General features: G+C 40.0%; 1 protein-coding gene across 14 annotated transcripts in view; it reads right to left on the bottom strand.

The window, feature by feature from the left end:
- PTPRM (protein tyrosine phosphatase receptor type M) overlaps positions 1 to 24976 on the bottom strand; it is a 791475-nt gene that overhangs the window by 143922 nt on the left and 622577 nt on the right. For 8 of the 14 annotated variants that reach the window (XM_075585335.1, XM_075585339.1, XM_075585338.1 and 5 more), the window contains 4 exons: positions 14585 to 14736; positions 12714 to 12788; positions 12488 to 12514; positions 4784 to 4968 (listed from right to left, as the gene is read on the bottom strand). In XM_075585335.1, coding sequence (XP_075441450.1) covers positions 4784 to 4968; positions 12488 to 12514; positions 12714 to 12788; positions 14585 to 14736 — 439 coding nt within the window. Of the gene's footprint in view, positions 1 to 4783; positions 4969 to 5812; positions 5825 to 6573; positions 6652 to 12487; positions 12515 to 12713; positions 12789 to 14584; positions 14747 to 24976 lie in introns of all 14 variants that reach the window. The other 6 variants (XM_075585337.1, XM_075585341.1, XM_075585344.1 and 3 more) reach the window with 3 other exon arrangements.

The raw sequence follows: 24976 nt of genomic DNA, 5'->3' as shown, positions 1-24976 counted from the left end.
ATTACTAATAATTTTGTTTCCCATTAGTTATTCCTGAATATTATCCCATACTAAACCTTCAAGTAGATCCCCACTATTAATATTAGGCTTACAGGTATGCAATTCCCCGATTGTGATCTAGCTCCCTTTTTAAATATAGGCACCACGTCTGCTTTATGCCAATCTTGTGGTACTGAATCAACAAAAGACAAAAAACAGCGCACAACTCGTAGTGTATTAAATGTGATTGTATTAGCTCATTGCAGGTAAGGTACAGTTAGTATCGCACGTACACTTAAATGGAAAATATCAGGCAGTACATGTTAAGATCTCAGCATACACCGGTACACAGTTGAAACGATCCGTGATTCTCTAGTCTCCTTCTCTCCACGAACCAGGCATCTGATCTCGTCCTTCTCCACCTCTATCCCGCACACCTCCGCTCGATCAAGGGTTGGGGGTACTTCATTATAGAACTGTAGGGGAACTCCCGACACCCTAACAGACTCAAATAGCTCTAGAATGACTTACACTTCGACCCTCGTGGCAAAAACTGACGTCATGAACGAGCGCCGTCAGGCGGCTACCAATTGGTCAGGACGTCTAAGTGTTCAGCAAATGCCACGGTCTAGGTAGTCTGGCAAAGAGCTGGAGGGTGTATTCAGAGCGTTTAAAGCAAATGCAGCTATCCTACGCATTTAGAATGTGTCAAACTTACTTCATCAGGGACAATCTCCTGATGTACTTCATAGTGGTAACAAGTCCCTAACATGTACTGCCTGATATTTTCCATTTAAGTGTACGTGCGATACTTACTGTACCTTACCTGCAATGAGCTAATACAATCACATTTAATACACTACGAGTTGTGCGCTGTTTTTTGTCTTTTGTTGATTTAGTGTTTAAGGTGTTGGGCCACCTCTACTAAACAGCTGCAGATTCGTGAGATCTCTACAGGAGAGGTTATGCTTTAAGTATATTTGTTTTATCACTCAATAATATGTGACACACTCTAGCTCTGTTGTAATTAATTATTCACTGTATCACTTAAGTATAACACACTTATGTTACACTGAGTATTTCACCAGCACATTACACATCCAATATGATTGTGTTATTTATTAATTAATGTAGTTTAGTGCATATATTTTCTTCACTCTTGTGGTACTGGGCCTGTGGAAATGGAGTCCTTGAATATGAACTGTAATGGTTTGGCTATTATTGAGCTTAGCTCTTTGAGTACTCTTGGATGTATGCCATCGGGGCCAGATGCCTTATTTACTTTCATTTTATCAAGCCGCCTATGAACTTCTTCCTCAGTTAAACAAAAGTTATAGCTTTATATTAGTATTTTTATTCACAGAATTTAAGTGCATACCATTTTATTTTTAGTGTGATACGGAGTTTATTTCACCTGTTTTTTTTACATTTATTTACATTTTATAGTGCAAAAGACAAAAATTCCCAATGCTACATCGAATATAACAAAAAATTATATAGTTAAAGTAAATACTTAACTGTTTGTCTTCTGATAAGTAAGTATCAGTTAGTTAAACTCTTTGGACAAAGTGTTATAAGCCTGAATTCACGCCCAGGTATGGCCCCTTTGCAGTATATATGATATGGTATGCTGGGTGTTGGGGTTAGAGCTTGCAGAGATAGTGTATGTTTATATTTTATAGTGCACTTTTTATTCATTATCCAATTAGTTAACACTAATCACTTTTCAGCGATCATGTATAACAAGTCAACGAAAGCAGGTGCCATTCAGAGGAATTAGCACGTGCTTAAAAGGGGACAGGGTTAACACATTATCATACAAAAGTACACAATTATTTGAATTGCCTGTATCTTCTCTAGACGGTGCATAGCATTAAATGCTATTTCTCTGGAACAAACTATTTTTCTAATGTTAACTGCACACACAAAAAATCAGCAACAACAACCTTATACCTAGGAGAAAATGTTTCCTCCATTTCTGATATAGTTTTCCTTTTGACAGCAGCCTCTCTGATCCTACCTTATCTCTATTCTGCTATAATAGTCCTTACAAGATCAAAAGACAAAAAGCAAAAGTAAATAATTTATACCGTAAAAGCCTAAGGCGTAATTCATTAGTGCTTAGAAAAAGCTCTTTAGATTCAGCCCTTCTCCCATAAATAACAGGTGTTTAAAGCTCTGTTGCAATAAACACTTTAATTATTAAGCAAAAGAAATACCCCAACTATTATTAGAGCTGAAAAAAAGCAAAAGAACCAATTCATCTACTTTCCAAAATAGAGATTGTAGGCAAATATTTTCAATGGAGGATGGAAATTTGGCAGACGTACATCTAAAAACGAACACAAGTTTGCTCGTGTTATCACAGATGCACCAGGCTATTATTCTGTGCTTCGTAATATGTTCGTGCCATAAATAATGATAAAAATTAATAATGTACATCATCATTAAAGCATCACACAACATCATACTAGACAAGAAGTATTGTAAAGGAAGTGCTTCATTTAAAGGAAAGGTGGAAAGAATGTTTGAGGCTTCCAAAACAATTACTTTGTTCATAGAACACCAACACATTTCTTGGCTGTAGATGATAGTTATTGGTTAGGTGACACATACTGTTGCTATGCAAACTTTGTTCAGTCTGGAACGTCTATGGTACTTTAATGAACATCAATCAGCCAACAGATACATTCTTTAAGTATTTGGGGCATACGATCGTATGCCAAAGCACCACTTAGTAAACATGGGCCCTAAGCTCTAACCACCTGTTTTTAATTGGACAGAAGTTCAGATATCTGAACTCTTCTACAAAGGGGAAGAACATGGAGCTAGCAAGTATGTCAAGTGATACAGGGGGTTATTTGTATGTATAATAAGTGCAGGGAACATAATCTCAGATAAGAGGAAAGGAAATCTCTGCCTGGAAGTCTTAAATTGAAATGGTATGTTACGAGATTTACAGAGACAGTACTGTAAGTGAAGGAGTACATGTGGTAGATGGCAGTGTTTGACCACAACGGTTGGTAAGTTCATCTGTGAGTAAGGTAGCGATGAGATAAGGCTATTGAAATACTTGAGTACGTGTGTTTTTAGGTTTGACTTAAAGGTGGGGAGAAACAGTGCTTGGCGAATACAGAGTGTGAGGAAGTTTCACAGGTAAGGGAGGGGGGAGATGAGGGAAAAGGGTTTAATGCAAGAGAGTGCAGTAGAGGTACATGGGGTGGATAGGAGACAATTGTGAGCAGAGTGCAGAAGATGAGCAGGGGCATAGCGACATATCAAAGCTGATATGTAGGAAGGGGAGGACGAGTGTAGAGCCTTGAAGGCAAGAAGGATAACTTTGTAGGTGATCTGGAACTTATTTGATGGGAAGCCAGGAGAGGGATGTAAGAGGGAGATGGCCATGGACAGTTCTGGGAGAATGTGATATAATTCTAGCTGCAGCTTTCTGGATACATTGCAAAGGTAGAAAGGTAGAATCATGACGAGAGGATAAGCAGTAAAATGACAGAGAAAGGGGTGTATCTTGGTAATGTTAAGGATGAAGTAGTCTGCACAACTGGGGCAAATAAATTGCACCAGATTTATTAAGGAAAAACATTTCTATTGAAAACAATAGGATTTTCTTGATTGCAGGGTTTTGGCACTCGTTTTGCAGCTGGGGGACTTGGATAAATGACCAACTATTGTCAACATCCACTCAGTGTAAAGTAATGCGAAGGAAGAATCTAAAGATTCTTCCACTTAGAAAATAAAAGCCCCCAAACATTTTAGACCACTCACAAATATTGTTATCGAGATATACGTATTTTGCATAGAACTATGCTACCAGAAGGGTTACAATGAGATAGGTACCGTAACCTTGCAGATAATTAACCTCTAAATAATAGTAACAGATAATGAAGTTCTAAAAACACAAGCAGAGAAATGACTACAGTGTGCAGTAACTGTGTTGATATTAAATTTCCATATTCAATGCTGCTTTAAGAGTAACCCCTCCCTCCCCCCCACCCTCAATTGAAACAATGCAACAAGACACATCACAGTTCCTTCCAGTGAATTAAAGCATAGTGCTGCTCAATGATCATGGCCCTAAAAATGCATATGCAATGCAGCATAATAATGGTATTACAAAGCTGAAATCCCCCCTGTAACTTCTTAACAGAGAAAATGCTGTTTTAAAAGTTTGTGGCTGTCAGCTGTCTTCCAGCACTGGATGGTGTCTTATGGATTAGCACCACTTAGCAAATATGGGCCCAAGTCTTTTCTACCCTGGTTTTCTAAACCACACAAGCTTCATTACCATGAGTGATGACAGATACCTCTATCTAAGCATCATAATGAAATACATAAACTGCACTTTGTACCTAAACATCGATTGGGAAATTCACAATGTACATAATAAAAACAAGATACCGGTATATGTCATATTAAAGATAGTGTCCAAAGAAACTAGAAGCCAGTTACTGGTATGTCATAATTGGCATGGCCAATGGATAAACATTTATCCGCATGAGAAATCATATTTTATGCACCTTCAAAGTCCAAATCCTGCCAGTAAGAAACGAGATTAAAGGGACTGGTGTCAAGTTTTCAAACCTGTTATGTAGCTATGTAGTTGATTCTCAAATATTAATAATGAATGCTCAAAATAAAATATTGAAAGTTCTTTTTGGAAATTACAAAAGATGAAAAAGACATTTGAAGTTTCTACTGCATTATGCCATTTTGTGGCAGCTGTCTTTCTTTCTATCTACTGCCAACATACTGTGCTCGCGTTTCAGGTCCCGCATTTCATACTCACTTCATATTCCTCTTTGAATCCGTAGCCTTCAGCACATTTCATCTGTGTGATGTGTTGCAGCAAGTCAGCTACACGGATGGCTGGGTGAAGCTGGCCTGTCTGGTAGGGAACGTCGACCGGCTCCCGCTTCTTGTACGTGTGAGGCTGGGCTAAGCTGCTGCTTTCACTATTCGTGTGGTTTTCATCTAGAAAAGCAAAAGGAAAAAGTAGGTTATGTGGCTGAAAACCAACAATAGGATTATTATACAAGAGTGGGAATAAGAATTCTGACGGGAGTGATATCACAAAGAGGAAAGAAAGGGATAATGGACATGGGGGGGGAGAATAAAAAAAAAAGAAGCTATTTATTCATGAAGTCACATTTGTACATAACAAGGCATCGCCGACACGGAATGTAAACTGTACAGTTATTAATTATCATTACGAGGCATGGGTTTTACACCACAAATGAGCTAACGCCGAACTGTGAATTCTGAAGAATCTGTGAACCAAACATTTCATACAAAAATGATTGCAGAGGGAAACACACCATGGTTGGACATACTGTGTTGTAAAGGGGTTGTACACGTATGGTCTATTGTCTAACACAGGGGTGGCCAACTCCAGTGCTCAAGGGCCCCCAACAGGTTTTCAGGATATCCCAGCTTCAGCACAGGTGGCTCAATCATTATGACAGCACCACCTGGGCTGAATCTGAGAGAGCCTTAATACCTGGCCTGTCGGTGGCCCTTGAGGACTGGAGTTGGCCACCCCTGGTCCAATTCCATTATTTTGCATGCTACAGTACCAAGAGCTGTACAGTATGCCAAGGTTGTTACACAAGGTATGAAATGGATCAAAACTGACATGCAAGCCAACACAAAACAGAACCAATAGGGTTGGTCAAAACTGGCGTGAATCCCATGATCTTTGACTCTTTGAGTGCTGGTGAAGCATGCATTGTTTTACTTTGCAGGCTCCTCCAGCGCTTGAAGAGTTAACCAGCCTCCCCCACAGATGATTCTCCGGAGGGTAAGAAGGGAAACTTACCGTTAATTGGCACTTTTAAGAAGATACATATCAGGACGGAAAAGAGTAGGGAAAAAATGAGACAGGGCATAAGCAATTAAATCTATTCAGTGTTAACAGTTTGGCTCCTTACTGTGATCTAAATCAAATAGGAGAGGGGCTGAGTGACAAGCAGAGACATCTCTTATTTATCTAAGGCACTGTGTACTATGTGCATAGTTCTAACGTTAGCTGTGTGTCAGTACATATGTCCAGTCTTCACTAAAAGTCTTTGCCAAGGACTACATCATACATTTTAAAATCTTAATCTCAAAGTGAATTGTGATCAAATAAATATGCTCAACTATTTATCGGAATATCACTGTTTTAGTGAGGGGTTGTTCACTTAACATTGAAACTGATGAAACTAGACTAGGTCCTTTGTCAAGTTTTCTAAATGGAAGAATCAGGGCCAATACGTCAAATAATGTATGATGTTTAGTATTTTAAAATCCCCTCAGGGAAATTAAAAATGTCTTTGATATTACCAAGATTCTCCAAAAACAGTATGATATAACGTACCCTATTATCAATGCATGTCATGCACATACAATCATGTGTAATACGAAGAAATAGCTATATGAAGGGATATTAAATTACAGTTATATACTGTGTAAAAAGCTCTAGAATATGCCTCAAAATAAGATAAGACACAAAGGACAAAAAAACATAATGTCATTTAATTTGTTTATTTTGTAATTGTCAAATGATCCATCAAATTTTTGTATCACAGTATATCCAACCTAACTCCAAATCCTCATGAGATTCTGGTCCAGTCCTGGTTTTCAAACTCCCATTCTGGTCCTGGTATTCCAGATTTTCTACAGAAAATTAAAAATGCCATGACCAGAATGCATCGAAAAAACAGAACATTCCAAGGAAAAAAAAAGTACATTAAAAAAAATAATAATAAATAATAAATCCGCCCCCACAAAACCCTTACTCACATAATATTAACATTGAAAGTACTGAAATATTAAAAATGAAAATATACAATTTAAATGCATTGGTCATATTCAGAAATAAACACCATGCAACATTTTTGTATTTTTTTTTTTTTTTTTAATAAATGTATTTTTGCCGCGTAAACATGATTTTAGCTTTTACAACAGTTTTTTGCACACTGAAAGTTATGGGATGTTTTAGAATGATAAATCCAGTGCTCTTTTCCCTCTATTGAAAATCTGATGGTGGGAAGTCAAGACTGCTCCCTAGCAGCTTATAAATAGTTAGATTTTCCCCCCAATAATATCACTGGACATGAGAAAAAAAATGCTATTTTTCTTGATTTACAAATATAGTTTATACAGTATGATTATAGTGTCAAAATAGAGCAGTCAGACAATGACTGGGTTGTTTAAAGGCAATTTAGGGAGGCTGTTTTTAATCTCGCGTATTTATACACATGAACAGTTAATACTGAGGAGAGTTACTCAATGACATTTTTTTGTAAAGCAGAAGGCATTGAAACATTTTTTTTTTAGTAAAGGTTTACTGCTATGAAGAAAAGTCAACATTTCAACGCAAACTACGGTCTTTAGTATTTAAGATGCAAAAAAAAAAAATACATATGGACACAACAAGAGGAATAAAACTGAAATCTCAAATAGAATAAGTGAGATTTCTGTACTTCTAGCAGACAGCTGTGTTTGACTTTGCATTGTCATTTATTAGGACCCTGGCTTCTGCTTCTATGAAGAAACCTGCCATATTTCATTCTTCATTTAACAGAGAAGAGGACACATTTGTGCTGTTCCTGAAGAAATCACGGATCCGTATTGAAATGAATCTCAACGCCCTTCACCGCTCTGACGCTCGACTCTCACAATTACCAATCAGAGCTGGCCTTTTACCCGAGGAGAAAGTAACGTTATCTCGGACATTATATTTCTGCTTTCATGTTTAGCTTCTCCATTCATTTAACATTTACTTTCTGTTTTCGACAATGGAGGCGATGCTTAAAACGAGTTCCCCATCAGTTGCCGGTTTTTGGATTCTGGTCAAAACCGCATTTTGTTCAGGTGAAGCGACAACATGCATTAGCAATACTGTACATTTGCTTCACATTAACTACTTGACACTAAAAACATTAAAATGGTACAATATTCACATAGCAAGAGTCTCGCAGTGGGCAAAAGATGTGCTTGCTTTTTCAGGACAAGTAATGGCATTGGCCACAATATTAACCCTATGAGTGCCCGCAGACATAGTCACTATGTCGTGGGGACTGGTACTCCGGCGGACACATGATGTAGTGACTACACCATGCTCAAAGGGCCTTACATGGTGTCCTGCGTTCCCATGGGTACTAAAACGTCTGGCTAATTGCCGTGCATTTCAACGTGGTCAACTTGGTAAATAATAATCAATTGATAATCATTTTTATATACCACATGACACTGTAGAGCGTTGACCCTGTCCCAGAGAGCTTGCAATCTAACTTTTGCACCTGAGGCACTAGGAGACAACTAAAGCCCCATATTTACTGAAAGGTGCCATTCCATGAGACACTTTTCGGTGCTGATAAGACACCTTACAAGTCCGTTCACTTGTGTTGGCCGGAAGGAATCTCCAGATGCTGAAAAGTTTCTTGTGGAATTGCACCGTTTAGTAAATGTTAAATTAACCCCTGCAAAGGCAGTTCTTTACTACTAAGCTGCTATTTTATGCCTGGTCACAAAGTCTGCTTCCACTACTCTTTCAGTGAAAAACCTCATTCACACATAAATTGTTCTGTCATTTTTCTTATAGTAACGATTATGGAAATCATGTCTTTAGAACATATACTTGATAAAGTGTACAGAACATAACTTTCCTAGCGTATGTAACTTGCCCAGAAAGATGTTAGAAAGTCCTTATTTCTTATAAATAAAATGCCTGACAATCTTGTTTTCAATGTCATTAATGTTGGACAACGATAAGGGAATGACTAAACAAAATCTAAAATGCCATTTAATAGGCTTATATTAATCCCGCAATGAAATCTCTCAGATTTATTCATTATAACTGTGGCTTTTCTTCCCTCAAGGGTTAGTATGTCTGAGAGATAAACCTCGGCATGAAAGCCAACTGTACACAAAGAAATTCAAAATCGCCTTTAAAGAAAAAATTAAAAAAATACTCTCAATAGCTCTACCAGTTACATGTAGATGTTTATTAGAATGCCAGTCAAAAAGTTTTCAATCCGCGTTCTTGCTTCCTAAGGCAATCTTATGGTAGATTCTCTCCTTCCTCTTGCAGCTCCTGATGCGTGGAGGTGTCCCCTCCTCCACAGATGTCCACCGTTGGAAGCCTCCCGCCGGTGGACCAAACACCAGAAAACAGGAGCGCACCAAGGTAAGGAGGTATGTATTAAACAAATACAGAATGTTTATTAGAATGATAACGGTTCTGGGATTTACAGGCAGATCCACTACCTTCATTATGCAAAAAAAGGGAAATCGTTTTTGTTTTTTTTTTAACAGGTGAATTATTTTAAAAGAGCGTACACAAGCTCAAAAAGTTTTACTATATGCAGAGCATCTTGGATTATTTCTTTCATGATTTAACGTCTGTGCATTTAAATGTCTTTTAGAGCAAATCTAGAGTTATAGTGAATAGAAAGCAGAACAAAAGAGGCTTTTGTTCATCTGCTCATACTGATGTGTTTTAGAAAACATCATGAATATACAAGATTTGTAATGATAATGGGAGGAAACTTAGCAGGGGTGAAATACTGTATTGTGTTGAGAATAAACATTCAATGATTAAAAGTAATTGGACAAGATTAGCAGATCTTCTTGAAATCCTTTAAGCTTGGGGGATATAAACTACAGTTATACATAAATATATATCACATGCCTCCATAAAACTGTCAATGTGAGTAGAGCCAAGACTGGCTTGAATCCCTAAACAGTAGTGTGGGGAGAGTGTAAATGAGGTGGTTTGACCATAAAAGTACAGACTTCTACTGACCCAGCTTGCCCACCAAGCAGCAAACACTGGTCCATTTTAAAAGGGTAGGGGGTTATTGTGGGATATGTTATGCACTGGCCTCAAACAAATGTGACTACAGGGAACAAAGAAAAAAAGGTCATTTAAAGGATGCCTTTTTGGACCAAATTATTCCTACACTATACCTTGTAGATGAAAATTGACATACACTGGCGACACACTTTATTCGAGCTCGGCTAGTCCCACGAATTCGGGTATACCCGGGTGTATTGAGGTTTGTGACTGTTTTCTGCCCGAGTGCATTGAGATATTTTCCAGACAGGGATTGAAGCATTTTATTCCCGCTGGCTGCAATACTGCACAGTATATATATATATATATATATAAATACCGCATTACAATTCATGAATTTATGCCATCTGGTAGACACGCGAAGCATTGCAGCCTATTAAATCCTAATCATTATCATTTAACAGATCAGCCGCCCATCAGCCAGGCATGAACCCAGGCTGGGAAGGCAAACGCAACGGGGCTTGTCAGAGGTGAGGAGCGGCGCATTCCAGGTATCTGCCAGGTACATACTGGGTATTTGCTCGAATAAAGTGTGTCGGTGCAGTACTGTAAGTGGCAACAATACTCAAAGGATTCGATGTCTAGTCCTGGTTTCAATATACTCTTGACCTTGCTTAATTTCCTTGATACACAGAGTACAGTCTGTCTTTCTACTGTCACTCGGGGAACATTACTTTAGGAACACTTTTTTGAGAAGCATTACCCAGTGTCCTGTCCTGCACAATTAGTTCCACACTTTCCATCCTACCTGGAAATTCTGTCCTTCCACAAGCTATAATTTCTCCTGGCCCCTTTGGAACTCTCTACAGCAGTGTTTTTCAAGCTTTGGGTGCCATGGAGTGACCCATTGGGTGCTGCAGGATTTCCCCATACTCTCAGAGCAGGGAGAAAGCAGGGCATTTTCTAGGGGGCTGGGTAGTTTCCTCCATCTTGATTGGCCACTGCTGGGTAGTGCAGCCAATCAGGAGGAGGTGTCAGGACCATGGGAAGGAGAGCTGTGAGCAGAGGGAGGTGAGAATTGATGGCTACCTGACTGTCCATTTTTTTCTGTTACTGTCCCCTTATTTGTATGCGTGTGACTGTCTTCTTATTTACATGTGTAGCTGTTTGCATTATTGTGGGGGTGCCTCAGCAACTGATCTTTATGAATAGAGAGAGAAAAGGTTAAGAACCACTAATCTCCTTCAGATGTTATCCACGAAACAACCATAGAATCAGGCAACACTTTAGCGTTCAAGTTCAGAAACCAGGCTGGTCTACAGAAGACTAGCTGCCAGAGTAGGATGGGGAGGGGGAGGAAGGGCATGGGAGGCGCAGCAAAATCATTACAATACAGAGCAATATGTTAGCAGGCTTCATATTTATCAAACCTTAGTGATGTTTCTTCATAGCAGAAAACACAATGCAACAACTCTCTTGAGTTTCTTTGTTCTACTATATCGTCGGTGTAGAGGTAAAAGTTATTAACTGCATTCTTTGAGTACTGCGGAAAAGGCCATTAAATGTTCTCTTTGACAGGAAAAATTCTGTATTTAAAAAGGAAGGTATTTTGGTATGACAAGTTCTGAAGATTACGCGTCTTTAATGAGTTTTTCAATAGAAATATCAAGAAATTCCAAGTCAGGAAGTGGATTTAGTGTTTTTTTGGCCAAAAATGCACTTAATGTGTTTCACCTCTATGGCGACGATATATGCCTTTTTGATTACAAGGTATTTGTCACGTTTTTTACAATTTATAAAAGGATTAATGACAGAAAAGGCCAGATAGCAAATTGATCTGTTAAATACATCTAATTCTACATAGAAGGTCAAACTTAATTTATCATTTACAACAGATCTCAGTATAAAAAAAATGCATTCAGTAATATTCAGATGGGGTTAGCATTTAATGTCTCAAATCCTCTTGGACACATCCTATAATGTTTATTTAAGCAAATAAAGTAGGACTGTATTGATTTGCAGTTGGTTGCCATTTAAAATTTAACATGTAGTACTTAGTCAATTTTGTATTGATATGATATACAGATTATAACCTTTTTAACATGCTTTCTTCAATGTTATTTTGACAATATGTTTACAGAATGATGCATATCATAGGATGTTTGCTTCATTCTAAAGTATAAAGCAAACATTTTTAAACAGTGATTAAAAGCATACGTGTGCTGTCTGAAATATTTAATATTTAACATACACTATTGTTCTGTAAAACAAAAATAATAAAAATAATACGTATTTTACTAGATTCTCTCAGCTAAGAGATAAAAAAGACAGTAACATACGATTGAGACAAACATTACACATTAGAAAATATTGTGCTCCAACATGCAATCACACTGAAAAACAATTGTCCCAAGAAAACATTTTAGGTTAAGAATGTGCACAAGCCACGTGGCCAAATTCTCTGATTAATTTATATGACCCCGCCCCTCCCACCACCACCACCACCACCACTTATACAAAAGATTAGCACCGTTTAATGACCACTGAAATACTTTCTTCAATACTTTTTCAGCTTTTGCATGTGTAAGAATCACTACAGTCACTGATTTGTGAAAAGCCAAACACAAGACGAATGGGGAAAAGTCTCTTCTGCTATCACTGACTATTCTAGTCATTTGTACAGTAAACTTTTATGAAGGGAAATGATCTCACCTAAAATTGCAGTTGGCACAAATGGATCTGCCATGCATCATAAGCAGGTCCGAGCAGAATAAATAAAAACAAGGAGAGAGAACATAGACAGTAATTGACACAAGCTTTCCAGTCAAGAAACACAAAACATAGGTCTGCTGACAAACAGTAAAGTGTTGTTTGTGTCCCAGGAGGAATATCACCACAGGATAATGTATAGATGACACAGTAACGCTATGTTGCTTACCTGGGTAGTAAGAGTTGGGCACGGTTGTACTTAGTGTATTTGTTTTCATTGTGAAGGAGGATGGCGACGACACAGCTGCAAATACAACACAAGCATGTCACTGCGCTGACATTACACAATCAAAGTGCTACAAATTAGTGTGTTTGCACTGCTAATCGCACCATTCTAACAACAAAACACAAGGCACTTCCAAAAACGGCATTCTTTTTAATTACACGGCAGTGCATTGCAGACTGTATTTCCTGTGGGTTAAGGAAAAATGACCACATTTTACCATGTAAAAAATAAATAAAAAGCAGTGCGTTAAGTAGTTTCAGATTTTGTTATTAAACCAGTAATTGTGCTGATCCCTAAAGATACAGGTCCATATTTACACAGCAGTGCTATTCTATTAGACACATAACTTCAATGGGTGCTGTGTAAGGTATTGTATGGCATAACACAGCTTAGTAAATATGGCCCACAATCTCTACTAAATCAATTTGTTTCCTTTCACAAACTCTCTTTAGCTTTCCTTTCTCATAGCACACACGCTGAAAACATCAAATTCTGCAGTAATCTGTCTTTTCTGGAGTCTTTTATTAAAAACACCATCCTGCAATTTTTCTATTGTATCATCAATTATTTGAAGTTATCTGAAATGGCTGAGTATATATGATGTTACCTTACTGCATCTTTGATTTCTCAAGTCTGCATACTGTTCTCAAAAAAAAATACATCAACGGTACAACACAATTTAGCAATGTATCCGGAACTAGTTGGGTTTGTACATTTATTTGAGCAAATAATGCTAGAGGTTTTCAGTTCTCGGGCTGAGTTATGAAGCAGTTTCCAGCAAACTAGAGATGGACTCCCAAATATGGTTTATTAATATTTCTCTGACATAGAAAACTACTGAAGGATTTCGTAAGACAATATTTAGTTGGGCAGAATAAAGACGCAGTATGCACATACAAAAGGTTGTTAAAGATTGGACATAGTGGTAAGTGCATCCTAAACCCATTAGCTGCTGGCCCCTCTTCTGGTGAAAGGGTTAAGCAGTATGGTCACTGAAATGGCAAATTCAGCTGGTCAGCTAATGGTAACATCAGCCACGGGGGCAGGTATGATCCATGTCATTCTGGTGATATGTGCAGAAAAAGTACAGTACAGATGTAGAAAGATTTACGGTCTCTGGAGCCGCAGCTGAAAAAGCTTAAAGCCGCGGCTGCAGAGATATTGCACCCATGGTCGTGCTGCAGCGGTTCCATGCTTCTGGATCGGAACTCCAGCAGCGATAATCCTCCACCACCGGGGCAGTCGTGGTCCCGCGACTTGCCCCGGTGCCGAAAAACCGTAAGTCTGGCTACATCTTTGTAAAAGTAAAAACTTGTACTGAGCTGAAAGCTTGAAATATATAGGAAGGCAGATTATTTATTTATTTGCATAAAAGAATAAGCAGGGGGGAAATCAAATGCAGGCTGACAGATTGACAGCAAAGGAAATGTCACATTTTCCCAGGGCTTTGTAAGGACACCATTTCCAAGAACATCTTGAAAGAACAAAATGGAATAATTCAAGCCATCTGATACAATGCAAGTGCACCAGCCTCCAAACTACATTCTGCGGTATGACAGGGAAGACGTGAAAGCTTGCTATGATTACTTGGAGAAAAAGACTTGGCCGCACCAGGAGCTGCTCACTGCAATATGCCATGCGATTTAAAGCACAGCACAGGAGGCACTGGTTCTCCATAAGTGACTACTTTGTCCATTAAACTGATTGGTTAATGAGATGGAAAAAAAATCTTAAAAGTCACTTCAATTGCTTCCTCCTCCACACACAAGTAAAAATAAAACAGAGTGCTGAATCCGAAATCATTTTGAACTTACATCTGCCATTAAGGTTGTGCGTGTCCATGAACGAGAAAGCCTCATCACAGTTGGTGCCTTGCTCCGTGTAGCTTTTATCCATTGAATTCACCATCACTGTCATTTCCTGTCGTGTGTTGCTTAGCGTCTCTTTCCGCTTCTTAGCCAATTTCCTTAAGCAACAATATGAAGAAAAAAAATAATAATAATAAATAACATAGGCCTATAACAGGTAATACTGTATTACTTCACCATGACTATTTTATTTTTATTGTGCATTTTTCTTTTGCATTGAACAATGATTTCTATATTCAATGTGCTCTTGAATGTTTTTCTCTTCATAAATATACTTCTTTAATGAATCACAAGAGTAATTATTTCAGTCACTTTGGAAAAGTGGTTCAGTCATAAGATAAAAGCGTTGGTGTACAAATTATTCATACGATATGTTTAATTACTATGTTTTTTTTAAATACTATATGTGTTTTCATATTAAATGGAAGCTCGAGGACAGGGACCCCCTTTTCCTTTTATGTCTGAAGCGCTTATTCCCATTATGTGTTATATTATTATGTCCCGTGTATTACTGCTGTGAAGCGCTATGTACAATACATGGATGGTGCTATATAAATAACGATATACACACATTCATATTTTAACATCTGTTTCTGTCGGTAGCAGACTGCATTACTCTTTTTAATACTGCTTCACTTAAATAGTTCATACGTAAAGCATACTATATTCTTCAAGTTTCATCGTTAACACAGCTGCTTATTTGTGTTAACGTTACTTATTTGGCTGAGTGGGTGTCACTAGTAGACTGCAAAGTTGGCAAACTCGGGCCATATTTTCTAAGCACTCAGTGATGGATTTCTCATTAGGCTGAGTAGACTCAAGCCTAGAGCACGGGTACGCAATCTTACCCTGCTGCGCCTCCCCTCCGTTACCTTCCCTCCGGCGTCAAATGACGCAGCGGGGTCATGTGACGTCACGGTGCCATGCCAACGTGACATCACATGACCCCATGGCGCCATTTGACGCCGTGTTGCCATGTGGATGTGCCGACGAAGGTAAGTGAAGTTGCAGAGGCCTCACGTGATCCCCCGGCATTAATTTAAATGCCTTGGGGGAAGAGCGCGGGGCTTCTGCAACCGCCGCGCCCCCCCTGGACAATCTTGCGCCCCCAAGTTTGCGCACCGCTGGCCTAGAGGAGCATATTTTTGGGGAGACACTTTGTCTGTGTAAGTGTGATGTGTGTGTCTAACCTTTTCCATAGCAGGCCCTCTCCTGTAGCGGCACGTCGTTATGACAACGTCCATTGCCATGACAACACGGCATCATGCGACGTTGCTTTGTCATGACAATTAGGCATCATGATGTCATACACAAAGAGGGCCGCCCCATAGCCTACAGGCAGCGAAAACCAAAATCCGCCACTGTAGACACCTGCACTATAAGCCACTTCAATGGGCCATATAACGGGCTATATTTACTCAACTGTGCTCTTCCATAAGATATCTTCTGGCATCAGAAGACATCTAACGGCCGATTCCAGCAGTGGAGGGTGTCTTATGGAATACTGCTGATTACATATGGCTTTGTCCATTATTACAGCAAAAGCAAACTACTGCATAAGGTATACACATGCTCCCCAATCATATTCTAATTTCTCAAATGACAAATATTAATATTCTGGATATAGACATGCAAAAAATAAAATAACCCCACTGACTAACGGTCAAATTTAGAGGTGATCTCAAAAAGCCATAATGTACTGTAGTAGAAACAAACTTTGCATCTGGCGCTCTGTTGTTACTCCCTTTGATATGAATGGGAGTAAAGGCTAAAGCTTAGCACCCTTTTGTGGATCTGGTGCCTAAATTTGTTTAAACATCAGGTACAAAACTGGAGCTAATGACGTGTAAAAAGAGGAGTGACTAAGGAGATTTAATACAATTGCACCTTGCCAATGTTACACTATAGTACTCTACTCCTAAAAGTAGAAATTACACCTTTTTATTACTAGTACAATTAGATTTACAAGGTATACAAGTAGCATCCAAACATTGTGAAGGTTGCTTGTTAAGGAAAATGGATCTTTATTTTATATAGTTATAGTTATAGTCTTATTATAGTTAACACTTATTTAGGCAAGATACTGTAGTTACACATGTTGGTGAACGTGACATTTAGATATTTTTTTCTAAAGATGTCAGGAGAGTTTTCATATTTTCACATATAGAACAACATATATGTAGAATGTTAGTGTTACTGAAATAAAAGCAACCTGATTATAAATGATAAAGGCCCATACAACCAGTACAAGTTCATAGTTCCTAAGACTACAAGAGTACTGATCATTTTCTCCAAATATAATCACAGGTAACTAGTTACACATGTAAACAGGGTTCACCATTTATTTAGGACACAGGTCACCATTTTTTGGTTGCCCAGCTCCCTTTCTTGTCCGTTTGCCAGTAAAACCTGCCGGCTGCTGGTAAAAACAGACTCCAACAACATTGCTTGCTCCCCAGTATTTCTACTGACCAAGAGAGAGTGTGGTACATGAATTTATTACTTAATGCTGGAGGGTGGTGGGTTTGAGTGAAACCTGATGAAGTGCTTCGACACTGAGCGAGTAGTGGACATGGACCAACCTCAGCAGATGTGGTGGTGGTGACTACCGCTAAGGAATTAAGAGCTACTTGGTATAGACACAAGGGTATTCTAAGAACAGAACAAAGGCTGTAAGTACATTGAAATTGAGGCAGGTAGGAATATGGGCAAACTCCAGGCAAGTGATCCATAAGTTTATAGGGGACATTGGCACAAGCCATTCAGCATATATTTGACAAAATGGTTCCCTTACAGCCATGAGGTATCCATTAACACTACAACCTCTCCATGATGATGCCACCCATTCAAGTTCAGCAATACCACCTCAGGCACAAGTACTTTGGCCAACAGTCTCTACTCACTCGATCAGTCCCTGAGCATTGAGCTATTATTATATTTATAGAATTAGCATCACCTTGAAAAAATATTCCTTACCCAATTCATATTTACATAAACTATTAATTTATCAAGGCATGGTATAATTAATAAATCTATGATTTATATAGGAGCTGTGATCTGTATTCCTCATTATAGTACACCCTTTTATCCTTTCATCTCTGCCCACACCATTGTTGAGAATTATAGATATTCTAATTCACTGCCATCAAAGAAATGCAATTTATCTGTATTCTTCGTATTTTCAATCTCGAGAAACACAATTTGCTTTTCTTCTTCTCAATGTTCAATTATAACTTATACCTCTAAACAGATGTTTGAAGTACGTTTCCTTTGGGGCACACAGTTTTGTCCTTTCAATTCCTGTACATTTTCACTACTGTACATTACATTTTCAAAATATGTCAATTACTTTCACTCTGGAATTATTACTAAATGTGGCATTTTGTTTAGTTATTTTTTTTAAGAAAAATAATGTACAGTATTTTGCATATTTATAGTAAGTATTCTAACAAAATAGAGGGCTATATACGAAATATTTTTTTTTAACACAGAAAGTATGTTGTGACAAATACAAGAAATAGTTTCTTACATCTGGTGCAGAATGTTAGAAGTCAGAAAGTTCCGGCAACTTAATCTTGACCACCTCTAAAGCAGCTTAATTTAGCAATACTACATTTCCCCTTTTTTTCTTTCTTATTTGTATATGTAAAGCATGTGACAATATATCATTTTATATTCTGACCTAAACTGGCAATCGTTTGGTGCTCCTGTTGTTAATCTGTAACAATCCTGATTGTGTGCCTAACAGAATGGCTGCCTTTCAGTTTCAATCAATCCTTCAGTCAGTGTAACTCAGCAGCTACAATGTATCCTGATATTACTAAGGTAACATTATTTATTGTTACAGTCTACAGCTGAAACTGCTAGGAACACTGGCAACAAATTAACACAAACAGGAAAGTGTTATAAAGGTCTTGCACTGCTTGGAAGGTGGGCTAAAGTCTGCTATAGAAATCAAAGGATCTCCATTTAATATGTGCATCAATACAATACACAATTATAAGTAATTAGCTAACTTGCTGATCGGTCTGTTCTCTTGTGATCGGTCAGAGAAGATTCTGCTCGGGGGATATTAAATGGCTGTCAGTGCAGCAGAAGAGGACCAAAGATGCAAACTTCTGTGGGGAAGATCATGTGACCAGGCAGTCATTAGATACAATTGGTGCACTGCTAGAGAGAGGGCAGGACTCAAAAAGGGGCATGCCAGAGCCTGTTTCAAAAAAGGAAGGGGATGTGACTTTGCAAAAAAAAAATTCTTGTTACATTATAATTAGGGTGACCAGGTGTCCCGGTTTAGCCGGGACAGTCCCGGTTTTTTGATGGCTGTCCCGGCTGCCACCATTTTTTTCAATGTCCCGTTTTTTTGTGGCTGTTCCGGATTTGGCCATCAGAGCAGGGGGGGGGCAGCTGAGAGCACAGAATGCAGGCAGAGAGGAGAGTGGAACCCGGTCTGACAGCAGAGGGTGGGGGCGGGTTTAGTGTCAGCGGAGCCTCAGCAGTGAGAGCCGGAAGTGAGGTGCCTGCTGCCAGTCAAGATGGCTTCCCCCCTCCATGCTCCACAGTGACAGGAGAGAGAGAGAGAGAGAGAGAGAGAGAGAGAGAGAGTGTGTCACTGGTTCTGTGTGTGTGTGTCACTGTTTTTATGTGTGTGTGTGTGTCACTGGTTCTGTGTGTGTGTGTCACTGGCTCTGTGTGTGTGTCACTGGCTCTGTGTGTGTGTCACTGGCTCTGTGTGTGTGTGTGTGGCTGTGGCTCTGTGTCAGCGTCTATGTGTGTGTCAGTGTCTCTGTGCGTATGTGTCACTTGCTCTGTGCGTGTGTGTCAGTGTCGGTGTGTGTGTCACTGGGTGTATGGGTCAGTGGCTCTGTGTGGGTTAGTGGCTCTGTGGGTGTGGGTCAGTGGCTTTGTGTGTGTGGGTCAGTGGCTGGCGGTGTGTGGGTCACCGGCTCTGTGTGTGTGGGTGTGTGGGTCACTGGCTCTGTGTGTGTGGGTGTGTGGGTTAGTGGCTCTGGGTGTGTGTATGGGTCAGTGGCTCTGTGTGTGTCAGTAGCTCTGTGGGGGTGTGGGTCAGTGGGGGTGTGGGTGTGTGTGTCAGTAGCTCTGTGTGTGAGTCAGTAGGTGTGTGTGTGTATGTGTAAATGGCTGTGTGTTTGTGTGTGTCAGTGGCTGTGGCTCTGTGTGTGTGGGTCAGTGGCTCTGTGTGTGTGGGTCAGTGGCTCGGTGTGTGGGTCAGTGGCTCTGTGTGTGTGTGTGTGTGTGTGTGTGTGTGTATGTGTGTGTGTGTGTGTGGCTCAGTGGCTCTGTGTGTGCGGGTCAGTGGCTCTGTGTGTGTTTGTGGGTCAGTGGCTCTGTGTGTGTGTGTGTGTGTCAGTGGCTGTGTGTGTGTGTGTGTGTGTGTGTGTGTGTGTGTGTGTGTGTGTGTGTGTGTGTGTGTGTGTGTGTGTGTGTGTGTGTGTGTGTGTGTGTCAGTGGCTCTGTGTGGAGATAACATTTTTTTAGATCTATTTATTATATATTTATTTTGCCTTTGGCTGTATCCTCCCCTCCAAATTCCGATAACATGGCTGCGCGACGTCACGTAATGCTCATTGCCATAACAACGAGCCGCTCCGTGATGTCACGCGGCATCAAGTTGACATGACAACGGGACGCATTATGGCGCCGAGGCATCACGTGATGCCACATTGTCATGGCAACATGTCACCGCCTGACGTCATGGCAACGGGGTGCGTCATGTGATGTCATTTGTTTTATAAATAATTTTTTAATGTGTCCCGGTTTTTCATTTTGAAAATCTGGTCACCCTAATTATAATACATTAAAAATGTCATTCAGAGTTGGGTTGTTTTTTTTTAATGCTACAAGTATTTTCTCATAGTACTGAACCGATTTATTTAAAAAAAAAAAAAAGACACATGTATGATATTGCTTGGACTGCAGCTTTAACACCACTGTCACGTTGTAAGTAATCTGGTGTTTTTCGGAAGGCTGGCAGAGAATGCTCATCTTATTCTCCTCTCATTATTATTCTGCAGTACAAAACAAACATTAGTCACTTTGAAAAAAATAAAACATTTAAATTGCAATTTTCCATTGCAGGAATCTACAGTACAGTCTTCTAAATGCCCTAGTGCAGTGTTTCCCAAATGGTGGGTCGCGACCCGGCACCGGGCCACGGCACCAAAATTACCGGGTCGCAGCGAGGCTGGCCGCGCGGTGTCTCCTCCCTCCCCCCCCCCCCCCCCCCCGCCGCTCAAGTTAAAAAAAATGGCGGTGATTCCCCCCGCGGTCCCGCGCGCATGCGCAGGGCAAGCAGGCCCGCTCCCTTTCTGCCCCCCGCTCCCAACGTGGGACGGAGGAGGAAGTACCAGCTCCTCTGAGGCCCGCACGTTATGTGGGACGGAGGGGGAAGTACCAGCTCCTCTGCGGCCTGCACGTTATGTGGGACAGAGGGGGAAGTACCAGCTCCTCTGAGGCCCGCACGTTATGTGGGATGGAGGAGGAAGTACCAGCTCCTCTGCGGCCCGCACGTTATGTGGGACAGAGGGGGAAGTACAAGCGCCTACTGCAGCCCGCTTCCCCCCGCTGCCAGCTTCCAGAGCTCACCTCCCGTGGCACCCCCTCCCGAGCCCACCTCCCGTGCCCCCAAGCCCACCTCCCATCCCGGGCAGCAGGGATATCGGGGGCAGCAGGGGAAACCGTCCGGCGGCAAGGTAAGTCACCCCACCCAGTCACTGTCACCCATCCAGTCACTGTCACTCACCCAGTCACTGTCACCCAGTCACTGTCTCCCACCCACCCACTCACTGTCACCAAGTCACTGTCTCCCACCCACCCACCCAGTCACTCACCCACCGTCTTCCACACACCCACCCAGTCACTGCCACCCACCCAAGTGTCCCAGTCCCCCCCTCCCACCCACCCCCTGCCCCCCCACCCCTCCCACCCACCCCCTGCCCCCCCATGTGTATCAGTGGCTGTGTGTGTGTCTGTGTGTGTTTCAGTGGCTGTGTGTGTGTGTGTGTATCAGTGGCTGTGTGTGTGTCTGTGCAGGCCCTATAGGCCAGTATAGGCGATAACATTTTTAGTGGGTCACAAAGGAGAAGTTCAAAAATAACCGGGTCACGGAAAAAAAAGTTTGGGAAACCCTGCCCTAGTGCAAACTGGACATGTGGTGCTATATCTTAGTTGGGTATTCTTTGCTTTTTTTTTACGCCACACACTAAATTATGCTGCCATTTTTATCATCTGGATAAACATGATCTGGTATTATTTGAGAATTTTATTTACGGGATCGGTTATGAATTTTTCTTGAAGTAGACTCATGGGGATCGTTCAAGTTATGAGATTTTAGATTGGATAATAGTATTATTATTTGTGCTATTTATGCATTAAAAGTGCAGTTGCCCCCAAAGTGGCCTTTTTTGAAAATGCTGCAATGCCCTTTAAAGCAGATTGTTGGATGCTGCTATGACTTTCATTTGACCGGCAATACTTTTTTTTTTTTAATGTGCTTGACTATTGCTTTACTTTAAATCAGCAGTCCAAGCCGCCGTTAAAAAAAAAAAAAACCCCTTTAATATATCAATACAATCAATACAATCCGCACAATGGTAAGTAATTAGCTAAGTTGGCGATCGATCGGCAAAGATTCGGCAAGGGGGGTTCACTAAATGGCTGTCAGTGCAGCAGAAGAGGACCAAAGATGCAAAGTTCTGTGGGGAGGATCATGTGACCCGGCAGTCACTAGATACAACCAGTGCACTGCTAGGGAGAGAGCAGGGCTCAAAAAGGGTTGTGCCAGAGCCTGTTTCAGAAGAGAAAGGGGATGTGGATTTGTAAATGGTTGCTATAGAAACAAAAAATGCTGTATTTTTTTAAAAATGCCTGCAGAAAAGTGTTTACATGTCAACTACTGTGTTGTTTTCTCACTTGCCAGTCGATCGGGATGCACATAGCTGCTTTCTCTGCAGATTTCAAAGAGACTTATCAGATAAACTTTTTTATCCTAAGCCAGTTACATAAGGCTCTGGAATGTCTAGTGGTGTCAAAAAAGTGGGAGTGAAAGAAGCCATTTGTATTATATTAAAAAATAGTAGTCACATTGGGATTCTCTTGGTGAGTTAGCACGGGCTATTATGAGGACTGCTACTGCTTTAAAGCACTGTTTTGTTCTAAAATCCTAACTTTCAGAACAAGGTTATGAACTATGTCAAATTACCAAGCATTCCCCTGCATTTTGATCTTGATATGGGAAGTTCAGAAAGCTTAGCATTCTTTCCTCTCATTGCTTAGTTAACTCTTAGTGTTGATACGCCAAAAATCTACAGCTTTAGTCAAATATGGTAAAATAGGTATACAGTACATTGTTTCAATGTGCTTATCTTGGTATCATTTTAATTTGAACATGTATTTGACCTTAATAAACAGACTACAGGGAGACTTATGTGACTTCCTATCAACTAAAATAAATAGATACGAAATACAAATTAAACAGAAAATATATAATGGTAGAAAAAAAATTGAGATGAAATTCTATATAACTGTCAATGTCAAAAACACAGAGACTAGATCAGTCTTAAAAAATTAACTAGGCTGGCAAACACATCACACACCTACAGTAGCAGCAGCAAAAAAAGGAGTAACATCTGACATACAACTTTCATCAGGGTCACAGAGGGCGCATGGGTTTGAATATATTCACTGATATACAAGTTTCTTTGATGCAATTCTGCAGACTATAGCACTACATTTTTTCTACAACAAATCTGGTGAAGACTAAAATATTTTCTAGCATAGAGAAGAAGTATATAAAATACATTTTACTTATTTATAACAATATACACAAGTAACCTCTCTCTCTGTTTTATGCTCACTAGCTAGTTTCGCCTCAATTTAATACTATTAGTTGATGCTGGATCTGTGGCGGAAACCAATTGAGCTGCCGGAAGATTATTTTGAGTTAGATTCTCTGTTCCGGTAGATCATTTGTAAACGATAAATTTAGAGCTAGATGTTGAGTTTAGACGCACAAATAGAACTTCGTAAAGAAGATAGCAATAAGCTATCACTATTTTTTTTAAATATTGCACTTGTACCAAACAAATGCGTCTGTGTTCATTTAACACTTCAGTAAATGAGTACATGACCTGTACAATTTTGGGGGCCTCCCTTCAGTCTTCAACAAGTCTATATAGCAGAAGTATTCTCTGGAACATCATGATGGAGGAATCAAGCAGTCAGCATGTTGAGAAGTGAGGATGTGCTCCCTGAGTACATTCTGGAGCATGAAGACAAGCCCCTTGGAAAGTCCACCATGAGAACATCAGGGGCAGAGAAGACGGCAATTTGGCTGTCTTCTGAAAAGTGAAAGCTGTAGTTCAAACTTAGTGCACTGTAGAAGAGCTCAAGAAAAGATGACATGACTACAGGTGGAGACTCAAAGAAAAGCTTGCTGATTTCTCCAAACATGCTGAGTCAGGAACAAGAGGAGGCTTTCCCACTGATATGGAGTTTAAACTCTTGGAGAAGAGGGTCATGGACATCTTCAATATGAACCAATACAAGGAGAAGGATGCATGCACACTGGTGCTGTTGAAAGAAGGCCAAATAAAGTACTCACATGTTATACATACAGCTCAACCCCGTTATAACGCGATCCGTTACAATGCGAATCCGCTTATAACGCGATGCAAGCGTGGCTCCCAATTTTCGTATTTGTGAATACTTTACAACACAATTATTGGTATCTTAATTACTTTATTGTACAATGCATACAATTGTACATTATTTCTAACGCGATCCGCTTATAACACAATGTGATTCTTTGGACCCCAAGCACAGCGTTATAAGGGGATTGAGCTGTATACTGTACTACACGTTCTCATTCACAGTAGTGATGTGTAGGTGCAGTCCACCATTCCCACCTCATTTGGGAAGTGAGCTGATAAAATGGCATTTGGTATCATTAATAACCTAATGATCTTGACAAAACTTCAGGAATCTTTTAATTAATTCTAGAGATCAATACTCTCAATACAGCTATTAGTTTGGCCATTGGATGTATAGCTGTTCTAATATGTATTTTAAACTCAAAATCAGCCTGAATGAGTGTCAAGATTTTCTTAATGATCTCAGGTGATATAGGCAGTGCCTCTGTGTTGTACCTCCTCGAGGGTCATGCCAAATACATTGACTAACTCTATAATTTATCTCTCTTCATCTGTGGGTTCTAGGTCTTATTTAATTATACATATGTGCTTATTTTGTGCCACCTCTAAAATTGGGTCTTACTTTTACCAGGTGCAAAATATAATTTATCGTCTGTGCACTGAGTTT

The sequence above is a fragment of the Ascaphus truei genome, chromosome 2 (assembly GCF_040206685.1).
Source record: "Ascaphus truei isolate aAscTru1 chromosome 2, aAscTru1.hap1, whole genome shotgun sequence".
Classification (NCBI taxonomy): Eukaryota; Metazoa; Chordata; class Amphibia; order Anura; family Ascaphidae; genus Ascaphus; species Ascaphus truei.
This window is presented reverse-complemented; position numbering and strand designations above follow the sequence as displayed.